Raw genomic sequence first — 13,278 nt, forward strand, 5'->3', positions numbered from 1 at the left:
TGTGAGAATTACTGGGGTGGATCATTGCTCTAGGGTACTGCTTTCATTATGCTGACAGACCTGTTCTCCTGCTTACACATACTTGCTGATTTATGGTTATGCTTCTCTGGTATCCTACAGCAGCAGGCTGTCTCCAAGGCTAATGTATGGAGACAAGCCCAGACAAGCTTGGTTTGAGAATAATTATGTCAAACAAAAGCCAGTCTCAAAGGTGTTATGGTAGGGTTGTTAAAACCCTAGAAGCCAGGCAGGGAGGGGGAAAAAGGGAAACTGCCCACCCCTGGTGGGAGGAAGAGTGCAGTTAAGAGAACCCCTTTGGAAGGAGCTATTTCAAGGGGAGGTAGAGGATGGTAAAGCACAGGTCAGAGTGAGCAGCTCTGGGAGAGGTGATGTAATGTAACCAGTCATCTCAGGAGCCCAGCTGGTTTGCTGGGCAAACAAAGAACCCTCTTCCCTGGGACCAGGAGAGAGCTTGGATGAATGCAGAGAGCCGTCCAGGGGGTTTGCAACGCAGCCTGGGACGTGAGGCTCACGACCCCATACAAGAGCTTGCAGCTGGGAGCCCCAAAGAGGAGTCGCTCTTATCTAAGGTGTTCAGGTTTCTTAAGTAATATTCTGTGACACAGGTTGGGGGCAGTCTTAAGGGTGTTTCTACAGCCCGTATCTGGGTCTACTGAAGTCACCTGTAGCTTTCCCCCACCCCTGACTTCAGTGGGAACTGGATCAGATCCCATGTTAGGTCTGTTCTTGTTTATCCAACTTCACCGTGTGCTTTCCTCCATACTGTATCCATACTCTGCTTTTCTTTAGAGCCGGAGCTGTAGGCTGGGGACTCATCACCCTCAATTAGCCCCTTGGAGGGCACACACTGGGTTCTGACCTGGAGGGAAGCCGAGTCAGGAGAGGGCCAAAGAGTATTCTGATTAGGGCCAGGGAGGCTGCTGTCTCCTATTGTGAGGGAGTGCAGTGAAGGGGCTGGTGAAAGCACACATGAGAAGCTGGCTTTGTTACAGACAGGGAGGCTGATCCTCTGCTGCCCTGCCCCTAATGCAGTAATTTGCACAGTGCAAAGCAAGTGCAAAATAGGTCTAAAAAGGCTACAAATCCTCCTCGTAAGGCTCCCTTATTTCTGTTACAGAGTTCAGGCAACAGATAATCTCCCCAAGCTACACGTTAAACTGCTGCCTCTGAATATATAGGCAGCAGCAGGGGGCACCAGAGATTCCTCTGCCTGCAGAACCAAGCTGTCTGGGGGCCCTGATTTGCCTGTGAATCAGGCTTTTCTAGGGCTCTGATTTGCATTCAGATCAATAGGCTTGTCCCCACTGAGGCCTACCACGTTCCCTGACATTTTGGAATCTATCAGATTTGGCTTTTCAAAGTTGTTGCACTACAAACAGAGAAATGCTGTCCAGCTGTGTTAGAACTCGCTTTTCATGGCCCATTATTCCCCTTTTACACACACACAAACTGAGTTGCAGAGAGGTGCAGCGTCTTGCCCAAGAGGTTAGAATTCAGGCGTTTACAGTCCCATGTGTCATTCCTAGACAGTGATGCCTCTACATTTCTATATTCTATAGTCTATATTTCTATAGATACCATTGTACCCCCCTCCCGCCCCCATATTGGCAAATGACAATGGGAGCTGTGAGAACACATCCCATATAATGAGTATCAAAATCCTGGTAGCTACCATGTCTCCCTCCTCTTGCTTTGGCTGCTCCTCAACCCCTAGTTACTTAGGATTTGCGCTCGCTCTCTCTCTCTCTCATATCTGCTATTACTTGCAAATATCTTTTGCTTGCATAGTGCCTGGAAGAGACCCTGCTGGAGACTAAGGAGGTGGAGGAATGTAATGATGTCATCGTAACCACTTCTTATGACATCATCCTAAAGCCATCTCCAGGGAATCTTGCCGAGAAGCGAATCCCCAGCAGCATTATGGGGTCCCGTCACTGCATTTCTGTCCATCAGTTGCCTCTCGCACAGCATAAGCCTATGGCTCACTAGATCAATGGCAGGGACTTCTCTGGAGCTGCTTTGAGGCTCCCAGGGAGGCTCAGAAATGGGGGATATAAAGATGCCCTTAAAGAGGCTTCAAGGCTCCAGTAGCTTAGGAATGGTGTCCTGCAGCCCCATGATTGAGCGAGAAGAGACAACAGGTGAATTACATTGTTGGGAAAAGAGCATGGATGAGACCCAGGGTTGTTCTGTGACGTGGTGCTGGATTTCCCCTGTATAGATACTAAACAAAGATAAGGAGTAAATTCTCAGGGCTGGGCTCTGCCAGGGATGGGGAGAACCAGTGTGGTCTTAGCACAAGTGTATTTGCTACTTCATGTATTGTATACTTTTGTCGCTTACTATGGGGATTAGCTACATTAGGCTGGAGCAGGTAAGGACTTGAGGACCAGGAAGTCATGTGATAAGTCTTGACGGAGGGCTAGGTCTTGACTGGAGCCCAACATCCAGCCACTATCCTGGTAATTTAATATTTTTCCTTTTTTCAGCTGGCAAGAAGGAGCTGGAGTTCAGGGTATTAAAGCCCTCCTGCCACCAGGTATGGTCCTTGTTGCTGCTCTTGGTGCCTGCTCAGATCTCATGATTGCAGAGAAGGGAATTGGCCTCAGTCATGGGTCTCTTCCTAAAGTTCCTTCCCTACCCACAGGAAGAGTTCTCAGGCTTCCCTCCTGGTGGGGGCTGGAGCAAAATACGGAGAAAAGAATAGTGTACCAGTGAGTCTTGTTTTCATCCATGCAGTGATAACACCATGCGCGCATACTTGTTCGATCAGAGGGACTGACTGGTCTCCTGAGTTCCATTCCTGCCCTTTCCATTGACTTGCTGAGTGACTGTGAACACGTTATTTAGCTGCTCTGTGCCTCAGTTTACCTGTACCTAAAACCTGGTATTATTTCTAAAGCATCACAAGTGTCCAGTGCGTCACCGATGGAGAAAAGAGATATTTTTACCCTGAGAAGCTTACAATTTGGGTAAACTTAACACAGCAAGGGAGGACAAACAGAAGGGGTGTGCAGGGCGAGGCAGGTGAGAAGGACAAAGACTATGATGGTAAAAGATCATGAGGCAGGATTTGGTATCTGTGTAGTGATTTACATTCAGCTCTTCATCATGGGAATGGAGCACCTGTTACATTTACATCCTAGTAATGTCTTTTAAAATATATATCTGTGGTTGGTATATAGAATTTGTAGGTACAATAAGGCAAATTCTCAGTGAGTGGGAAGAGGTGTCGTCCCACTGGAAGTCAATGGAACTCAGCCCTCTGTATATCTATGTAAACTTATAATTTTAAGGGAGCGAACTCTGACCAGCAGGCAGGAGTGCACGCCACCATGTTTGAGATCAGTGTGGAAAAGCTGACTCAAAAAGCGAGTCCTGATGAGGGATTTAAAGGAAGAGAATGAAGCTGAGAGGCCCAGAGGATCCCAGATGGCATTCCGGGCAGAGGGCATCATAAAATGAACACAATATTTTCCCTCCCGAGGGTATTGAAAGAGTTAGAATTAGTTATTGTCTGTAAATTGCTCTTAGAGCCTCAGGCGGAAGAAATTTATAAAAGCGCTTAGTATTAGAAGCCTCAGTCCACAGTCACAGATGCAGAAATATTGCACCAGCCTGTGAAATACGTTTCAGAAAACTGGGGCTGTTTGCTTTGTTCCTATGACTCAACTGGGCATTTTCATGTAACTCGTCATCCTCGTGATGAGATCGGTTGGGGGGTTTATTAAACAACATTCTCTCCTTCCTCAGACTCCTTGTGAAATTCTCCCACTTCCCCCATCCGTGTGGAGGAAAAGTCCCCTCCAGCATGGCTTTAACCAGCCTTCCATAGTGGCGCAGCCTGGGTTGGCTAGCCTGAGGCAGCGATCTGCATACCAGATTATGGCCCAAAGGAAGAAGTCAATGATGGAGAAGAAAAAGTAAGAGACACAATGGCAGGTTTTAACTTTCCAGCAGAGCTCAGTCTATCTGACCTGTGCTCTGGACCCATTCCAGCCTGAGCAGTTACATTCTGCCTGTCTAACTTCCTCTTGCGGTTCCAGTGTTCTTCAGTCACTACCATGTGATCTCGCAAGCTGAGAAGAGTTAGGCTGGGGCTGTACTTAGAGAGGAGACCTCTAGGGCAGGGTTTCTCAATGTCCGGGCGCCAGTCCCTGAGCTCTCCCTCACCCAGTTTAGGAAGGCAACAAGCCAGCCCCTGGTATCAAAAAGGTTGAGAACCAGTGCTAGGGAACTGCTGTGAACCACAGGATATGATAGTTTCAGAGTAGCAGCCGTGTTAGTCTGTATTCGCAAAAAGAAAAGGAGTACTTGTGGCACCTTAGAGACTAACAAATTTATTAGAGCATAAGCTTTCGTGAGCTACAGCTCACTTCAGTTAGTGACTTAGGGTGTATCTACACTGCAGTGTGTGCCTACATTCTGCCTGGCAGGGGTGTGTTAGCCAAGCTTGCCTCCCAAAATTCACGTTGCTGACTGAGCCACACACCCTCCAAACCCCATACACCCATGCCCACACAAGTTTGCCACTAGCATTCCTGGGGGTGTATCCCAGGGTTCTTTGTGCCTCACCAGCTGGAGCCGTCCTGGGTACTGGTTTGTCGTGTGCTGTGAGAGAACTTGGTAGGTAGCATTCTTTCTTCGGAGTCAATACTCAACCCCTGCTCCAGCCTGACATTAAGGGGATCCAGAGTGCTGTGGCTGTTGGATCTGATGTGAAGCCAACGTCTCTGTGGGGTTTAAAGATCCCAAGGCTCTTCTGGCAATGGAACAGATGTTAATGGGAACTTGTCCGGTCAAATGTGCCCCCTATTTTAGGCCATGTCTACACTAGAGCGCTTACAGAGGCACAGCTGTACCGATGCAGCTGTGTCACTGTAAGATCTCTTGTGTAGCCGCTCTATGCCAACAGGAGAGAGCTCTCCCATCAACTTAATTAAACTACCCTCAACAGCAGCAGTAGCTATGTCGGTGGGAGACGCTCTCCCATTCTACAGACAGGAGGGAGGAATAAGACTTGATTTTTCTGTCTCAGTTATTTACCTTTGGGCAGGGATGATACCTTTCATCATTATGACAGGTTTCAGAGTAGCAGCCGTGTTAGTCTGTCTTCGCAAAAAGAAAAGGAGTACTTGTGGCACCTTAGAGACTAACAAATTTATTTGAGCATAAGCTTTCATGAGCTACAGCTTATGCTCAAATAAATTTGTTAGTCTCTAAGGTGCCACAGTACTCCTTTTCTTTTTTCATCATTATGTGAATGTACAGCACCTAGCACAGTGGAGGCTTGATCTTAGCCTCCAGTCACTGCTCTAATACAATTCATTAATCCCATCCCAAGATCACAGATGTGTCAGATGGGATGTAATTAGGAGCTCCGCACCCAGGACAGGTATGGATTTCTGCTGCATGGATCCTCCAGATACCATGACTCCATAAGCCAGGTATGAAACACAACAGGTGTTACATATGCTTGAAATTCAGCAGAGAAATAACCTGCGATTTCTCCTCTTCTCTGTGGCCAGGCCTGACTTCGTCCTCCCAAAGTTGCTAAAGTCCATCCACAGTTTATACCCAGCGAAGATTAAATGGAAGGACACAGATCCTAGGATCAAGATGCTGCAGTTGGAAAGGATAAAGGTCAGGAGCTAAAAATCATGCCTTACAAAAGGGATGCCAGCCAGGTCTCCCTATCCCAGTCCTGTGTCTTAGCCACCAGACCTTCCTTCCTCTCCTTACCAGTCACCACTAGTACTTGGCGGTGCGAATGACCATGTTGCACCGGGGGTACAGATACTCCACAAAGAAGGGATGAGAGGTTTTGCAGCATGTAGCTAACATTCGCAGGAGGGCTGTGAATCCATCAACACATCAGAGCTCTCTTGCCTTTGTGTGCCCACAGGAGCTCACAGAGAGCTTGGCTTCTTCTGTGGAACAAGAGCAAATCTACGCTGCTCAGGTGACGTACAGAACTTAGTTCCTCACTGTCTAGGATGTAACTAACCTCAGTTGTGTTTAGTAAACCACTCCAGCTGAGTCCTATAGAAGCCATGGTTGGAGCAAATCACAAGTCTCCAGGCAGTGAGAGGGGGAGGAAGAATCAGAGAAGTGTAGGACTGGAAGATATCTGAAGAGTTCTTCTAGGCCAGTCCCCTGCACTCATGGCAGGACTAAATATTATCTCTAGACCATCCCTGACAGGTGTTTGTGTGACTTGCTCTTAAAAATCTCCAATGATAGAGATTCCACAACCTCCCTAGGCAATTTATTCCAGTGCATAACCACTCTGACAATTAGGAGGTTTTTCCTAATGTCCAACCTAAACCTCCCTTGCTGCAATATAAGCCTATTGCTTCTTGTCCTATCCTCAGAGGCTAACGAGAACAATTTACCTCCTTCCTCCTTGTAACAACCTTTTATGTACTTGAAAACTGTTTTCATGGCCTCCCTCAGTCGTCTCTTCTCCAGACTAAACCACTTTTTTCAATCATCCCTCAGAGGTCATGTTTTCTAGACCTTTAATCATTGTTGTTGCTCTTCTCTGGACTTTCTCTGATTTGGCCACATCTTTCCTGAAAGGTGGTGCCCAGAACTGGATGCAATACTCCAGCTGCAGCCTTATCAGCGCGGAATAGAGCCCTGGAATTCCCAGGGTTCTTTCTTTGTGCCATTAATATAGATCAGGTTGCATTGTAATGAAGTTAACCAGCACAGGTGGCACTGAGACAGGGAGAATCCCTCTGATGGCCCTACAAGTAGCATTTAAGATCATTCACCCAGCAGGAGCTGGCAATTGCTAGGTTCCCCCCCAATTCCCCCAGCAGGGGAAATCTCAGGCACAAAGACAGGCTGGAGGACTCAAATTGAACAATGTGTCAATCGTCAATTCATAGAAGGCAGCCCTTCATAATCATTAAATAACCTCTCTTACCCCACACGAGGCTGGGAAGTATCGTTATCCCCACTAACAATATTATTTACATGCTCAGAATCCCTCCTACACTCGTCTTATTGTGGCTTAGCTGCAGTAACTCACAGCAGTTACCTGGGGAGCATCCACACTGCAATAAAACACCCACCGCCCGAGTCTCAGAGCCCAGGTCAATCGTCTGGGGCTCTCAGGGCTTGGGCTGCAGGGCTAAAAATTGCGGTGTAGATGTTCAGGCTTGGGCTGGAGACCAGGCTCTGAGACACTCTTCCCCCCCACCCCCCTAACCTTGTGATGTCAAATGTCTACACTGCTATTTTTAACCCCGCAACCTGGGCCCCGTGAGCCGCAGTCAGCAGACCTGGGCCAGCTGCAGCCATGTCGTGGGTCTTTTATTGCCATGCAGACGTACCCCGGAAGCATTCTCCAAGGTCCTGGTAACTGATGAATGTTACCCCACTCCCAAGGCTTCTTTCTAGGCCATGATGACTGCCAGGACTTCCCAGCCCCTGGGCCTCGTGAGAGACCTGCACTGCAGTCTGCTGTGTGCTCAACTCAAGGCCGCTGTCGTACTGTCTGTCGTCTCTGATTTTACACTGGGCTGGGCTGAGCGTCACTGGGAGTTGGGTCAGACATCTCTAATGATTGCTCTGACCTGAAGATTTATTTCTCTGCTATTTGTCTCTTTAGGCCCTGGGCTGCCTTAGGATCACTGATGAGTTTGTGCTGTCTGCACTTCGCAACACTGTAGGTATAACCCGTAGGACGTTCATTCTCTTTATAATGTGTTTTTAATAATGACTTCAGCTTTAGTGCCTCCCGCTGTCGCTGCATTACCAAGAAGTGGGCCTGACCTTTTCCTCTTCCTGAGAGCAGACTTATGGCTAAAGTGCCAAACGCATGCGCTCTGCTGCCCAGTTCATAATGCGGGTCTGAGTCGGAGGAACAGACTCGTGGCACTGCAAAGTCATGGGATTGACATAGCTGGTGTGGGAAGGGGAGGCGCGCTGTGCAGGAGATGATCTGAAACTCAGGGCCGAGGGGAGGAAGATGGCTCAGCCTGCATTGCTTATTACACAGCATCCTTGAGCTGGCGCTGGATCCCCCAGGCTGGTGCATGGGCTGCACTCTTGTGACTAGATTAGTCCAGAGTTCAGGACATGGGAGAGTGATTTATCAGGGAAAGGGAGACAGCAGACCTTAGGGCACGCAGACTAGATTTATTAGGGTGGGGAGAGATTCAGTCGTTGCGTTATTGATGCCCAAATTAATATAGAAAACTTGTGTAAAAGATTAGAATTGCAGCGATAGGAAGTGTGGTGCTAAGTGGCTTTTGTCCGGCCTGCTGAGGGGATCTGTTTTTTCTAGCTCCAGGTATGCAGGAGTCAGCCTGTGCGATATGAAGTAACTAGGACCCTGGTTTTATTTGGTGAGTGATTCTTTTAGTCACTTTTCTTGTCAAAGCAGCAGCTCCGAGCTCTCTGACCCAGGGATCAGGGAAAGTGAGTAGATGCTGGGGTATTGGCCTGTTGGCACCTACTGGGCATAAAGAGATCCCTCTACAGCGAGAGGAAGATCTGCCTGCTCTTTCATTCCCTCTGACAGCATCAGTCTTCACAGTCTCAAGCTGTCCAGTGTAATACTCAATGGCTGTAATCCATACATGTAACTATGCAAAGGAATGCAGCCCTCTTAACTTGCTGTGCATGCTAATGAAGCTGCGTGCGTGATGTCAGTGAAGTGTCTTGCAGAGCACAGCACTAGACAGTACAGGGCCAATGCGCCCAGCCAAAAAACGTAGGTAACTTAAAATTAAGGTTGTTACAGTAAGTAATATACATGTCAGAAATCATGAACACCAAGAAATGTTTGCTTAAATCCAATCAGCAACACTTACCTATTGCAAAGGTCTGGAAATGAAAACTTACGGCAATTCCAAGATAAAAACAAACTACGTTAAAATGGAGTTAAGGCTGTGTCAGTAAATTAAAGATACAAAATATTATAGGAATGTAACTGGTACTTATTGTGCAACCAAGCATTACAAATGCAGGAAATTCAGAGTCATGGTTACACGTAAAAGACATGCACAGGTAAGGCACCCAACCTTAACTCTACTCTGGAGTGATGCCATACTATAACCATACGTTTGAGCTATGTTTTATTATAGACACGTTAGTGTTATTATGGTCCCTAAAGCCCACATAGTTCATACAAGCACTGACACACATCTAGACGTGAACATTCTAATTCTACACTGACCCCTAAAATGTAGCCACTAAAAACACAGTACAGTACTCCAGCCTCTGAGTTCCAGGGAGAAACTTTTTAACAAGACTTGTTTCCATACACACAACACTAATATCTCTATAGCAACTACAGATGCCTGGCACCAAGCTCCAGAAAAATACCCTTCAAGGTCTGTTGCACACACACTTCTTCTAACTGCAGAATGGTAACATTTTAATTATCAGATTAAGTAGACATCACATAAAGAACAGTCTGGTACCGAATACTGTTGTGTAACTAATATCTTCCTGTTACAGCGTTGAGAATACAGGAGGTGGAAATCGGCCTCTCTCCAGTGGAGCTGATTCACACCAACTGCGGCTCCATCCCTGTATCCATAGAACAACACAAAACATTTGTATTATTGATCCTTCTTACCCAGCCTTTCCTATATCATACCACTGTTTTAGTCAAGATTTCTGAACAGCCTTTTTCACTAGGGAATACGAGTCTGAACTGTTATTGAAATGAGATCTACAACTGCTGTGTGTAAACGTTGCTGTTAGGAAGTTAAAGGGCTGAAGAACCATGAGATATTCATGCAATTGTGCAGAGACTAACTTTCATCTAGTTGTAACTTGAATATCATTTCATTAAATTACTTGGCATTCATGGACAAAGTTTTACTCCACCCTATCTCCGATCATCCACATTTTTCAGCCAACAGTGCTTTCCCTCCCCGAGTTTAGAGAAGTGGGGGTAAAAATTAGCCTTATAATTGAACTCTGATTTCACCCTTCAGTCTGGAGAGACGAGTTTCTTTGTAATACGTGGGGTAGAATGGTACAGTTGCCTAAACACAAGGGCAAGAGCCAGGAACCCTTTTAAATCCCATCATCAACTCCTTGTATGATTTTGTACAAATCATTCTTGGACTCATTTTTCCAAACTGTAAAATGGGGATAACATTTCCCTCCCAGAGGTGTTGTGCCTGTTAACTAGTTATTGCCCATACAGTGCTTTGAAGATGACAACAACTATGTAATGTGACAAAGCTCTGTCCTTGCCTCTGTGGATCCCGCATTTCCTGGTGGATTTCGCTAGACTCAGAGGCTCACTGTAACCCTCCACGTAACCCTTCTTTCTCTAGAGACAAGGGTCACAGTCTACTGAGCCATTTTCATCATAAGCCAGCGAGGGAGGGGAGGAGAAGTTATCCTTCCTTACATAGTCTCCCAGTCTCAGTGATTAAACAGGGGGCAAAGGTGGGGGAGAGGGGAGCCCGGGCCCACCCTCTACTCCGGGCTTCAGCCCAGGGACCCTAATAGTATCAGCTATGGTAGCTGACGTTTTAGAAACATGACATGTACAATTCCCTGGGCTACTTCCCCCACAGCAGCCCTCACTTCCTCAAGCTCCACTTCACCTTTACCTCAGGGCTTCCTTCCTTGTGCCTGATATGGTGTGTACTACTAAGCCTCTCCAACAGCGCAACTTCCTCCCACAGCTCCTGACATGCACACCCACCTGACTGACTGGGAGGCTTTTAACTAGTTTCAGCCAGCCCTGATTGGCTTCAGGTGTCCCAATCAACCTAGCCTTCTCCCTGCCTTCTGGAAAGTTCTTAATTGGCCCCAGGTGTCTTAATTGACCTGGAGCAGCTTCCAGTACTTCCCATACAATGGGCGTAACTCGGGCTATCCGATCTCTCGTCTCCATGGGTCCCATGTTTCCTGGCGGATTTTGCTAGCCTCAGAGGCTCACTGTAACCCTCCATGTAACCCTTCTTTCTCTAGAGACAAGGGTCACAGTCTACTGAGCCATTTTCATCATAAGCCAGCGAGGGAGGGGAGGAGAAGTTATCCTTCCTTGCACAGTCTCTGTTGTCTCCCAGTCTCAGTGATTAAATAGGGGGCAAAGATGGGAAGGGAGCCCAGGCCCACCCTCTACTCCGGGCTCCAGCCCAGGGACCCTAATAGTATCAGCTATGGTAGCTGACCTTTTAGAAACATGACATATACAATTCCCTGGGCTACTTCCCCCACAGCAGCCCTCACTTCCTCAAGCTCCACTTCACCCTTATCTCAGGGCCTCTTTCCTTGTGCCTGATATGGTGTGTACTACTCAGCCTTTCCAACAGCACAACTTCCTCCCACAGCTCCTGACATGCACACCCACCTGACTGACTGGGAGGCTTTTAACTAGTTTCAGCCAGCCCTGATTGGCTTCAGGTTTCCCAATCAACCTAGCCTTCTCCCTGCCTTCTGGAAAGTTCTTAATTGGCCCCAGGTGTCTTAATTGACCTGGAGCAGCTTCCATTTCACTTAACCTGGTACCAGGGATTTGTTTAGCCTGGAGCTAATATAGCTATCTCCCACTACTTTTCGATAGCTATCTGGCCTTGCCCCATCACAGTAAGTATTAAGTAGTATTTATTAAGCATAGGGGTATATACATGTGAATTTGGGACAATGGCATGTGTTTTGTCTTTGTGGATCAGGGATCTGCCACAAAATTCTCAAGAAGCAAAGAAAAGCTGGTTGTGACTAGCCATCCCCAAAGAACATGACATGTCTTACACTTTCTCTCTACATATTCTCCATCTAGTGAGCCCTTATCTCTGAGACCAGAGCCCTTATCTCTGGACCAGGTTTAGGTACCTCAGGAACGTTTCTTGGGCTAACTAAATTACATTATATGCATGTAGAATCCTTGATATTGTATCAGTCTGTGGCTCCCAGAGGTCTGTTCCAGGAGACATGAATAGGCAGGTCTAGGGATGGGGCGTGTGAATGCTGTGGTACCTGTTAGGGGGAGTGAGGAGAGCTGTGGACTAGGATTTGGGAGGTCTGCGATACAAAGGGGCATGGGGCAGGGTCTGTAGCAGAGTAACCGGGGGAAGCCGGAGAGCAGGATGTCAGCGGGTGAGAGAAAAGCCCCTGGAGTGGGTTAGGAAAACTTCTGCAGGAGGTTGGGAGGGGAGGGTGCAGATACTCTTATTCACTCTGGAATGTGAGTCCTGTCTGCCTGTGTCACAGCCCCTGCCCTCCCACCCTCCTATGGCTGGAGCATTTGTAGCTCTGTGGGACTGAACGGGAGGATTTCTCCATTACTGTGTCACAGGGAGAGAGGCTGTGCTGCCTGCAGAGACGCATATCAGAGCAGGGCCCGGGAAGTGAGCTTGATGCATCCTTACCACAGGATGGCTCTGTGGGATCAGATCTGGTTCGGAGACTATAACCTGGGAGTCAGTGTTGGGCTTGAAGCAGGCCTGCTCCCTTCCTGCCCTTAGCGAGCCAGGACAGGGCAAGACGTGCTGCTTTTCACTCCTTGCTTATCAGGAGCACAGAGGGGAATACCTGTGTGTAGAAACTGGCCAGCTGGTGACAGGGCATGGGAGAGGGGTGGAGGAACACAGGGAAGGATAGAATGGATGGGGGCAAGGAAGGAGGGATGCAGGGAGAACACAGAAGGGGCGGGGGGAGTCTGTATGTGTGGAAGAAATGTGCAGGATGATGGCTTTTCTCCTTGAGGAGATCCCCGAGGGGGTCATGCAGGGGACTCATCTGACTAGGGTTCCCCCTGACGCAGACTGGGCCCATGATAGGAGGGAATGGTGAAAGGGGCCAGCCTTGAGGAAGGCCTGTTCACTCTGTCTGGTGGCTAGTGTTTAATTACAGAGAAAGGCCAGAGCCATCACGTTCAGATCAGGTCCGGATGCAGTCTGCCGTTGGGCCCATCTCTGTAGAAAAGTGATACAAGGGAATGGGGTCCATGCTGCCAGGCAGGCTTGGACTGAGGATGAGAGAGGCCTGCATCCACCAAAATCTGGCAGGTTCCCTGGTCTGCCTCTAGCCTTCAAGCCTAAGCCCCTCTCCACAGACAATACCCCCCAGCCCATAGTGGAGAGGCCCTTGTCTTTTTCCTGCTCCTGAGTCCTTTTAATATTCCTGCACAAGGAGCCATCCAGAGCCTACTGTGTCAGATGGCTCATGGGCAGCAATCAGCGGTGTGCCATCTGCTGTTCTGCTGAGTTTGCCCCTGGCACCCAATTCCCAGCGAGCTGCCAGCTGTCTGGGCTCTGGTGTTCAGAGTTG

At 48.0% G+C, this 13,278-nt stretch overlaps 1 protein-coding gene across 3 annotated transcripts in view; it reads left to right on the plus strand.

Moving 5' to 3' along the window:
* HEATR9 (HEAT repeat containing 9) overlaps nt 1-13,278 on the plus strand; it is a 22,397-nt gene continuing 9,119 nt past the window's right edge. The window contains exons 1-7 of one of the 3 annotated variants that reach the window (XM_043496418.1): nt 1-34; nt 2,511-2,560; nt 3,775-3,944; nt 5,550-5,664; nt 5,927-5,983; nt 7,643-7,699; nt 8,321-8,381. In XM_043496418.1, the coding sequence (XP_043352353.1) occupies nt 3,907-3,944; nt 5,550-5,664; nt 5,927-5,983; nt 7,643-7,699; nt 8,321-8,381 (328 nt within the window). In that variant the 5' untranslated portion in view covers nt 1-34; nt 2,511-2,560; nt 3,775-3,906. Of the gene's footprint in view, nt 35-373; nt 591-1,777; nt 2,163-2,510; nt 2,561-3,774; nt 3,945-5,549; nt 5,665-5,926; nt 5,984-7,642; nt 7,700-8,320; nt 8,382-13,278 lie in introns of those variants that run through there. The other 2 variants (XM_043496417.1, XM_043496419.1) reach the window with 2 other exon arrangements.

Source organism: Dermochelys coriacea, chromosome 14 (assembly GCF_009764565.3).
Source record: "Dermochelys coriacea isolate rDerCor1 chromosome 14, rDerCor1.pri.v4, whole genome shotgun sequence".
In the NCBI taxonomy this organism is placed as follows: domain Eukaryota; kingdom Metazoa; phylum Chordata; order Testudines; family Dermochelyidae; genus Dermochelys; species Dermochelys coriacea.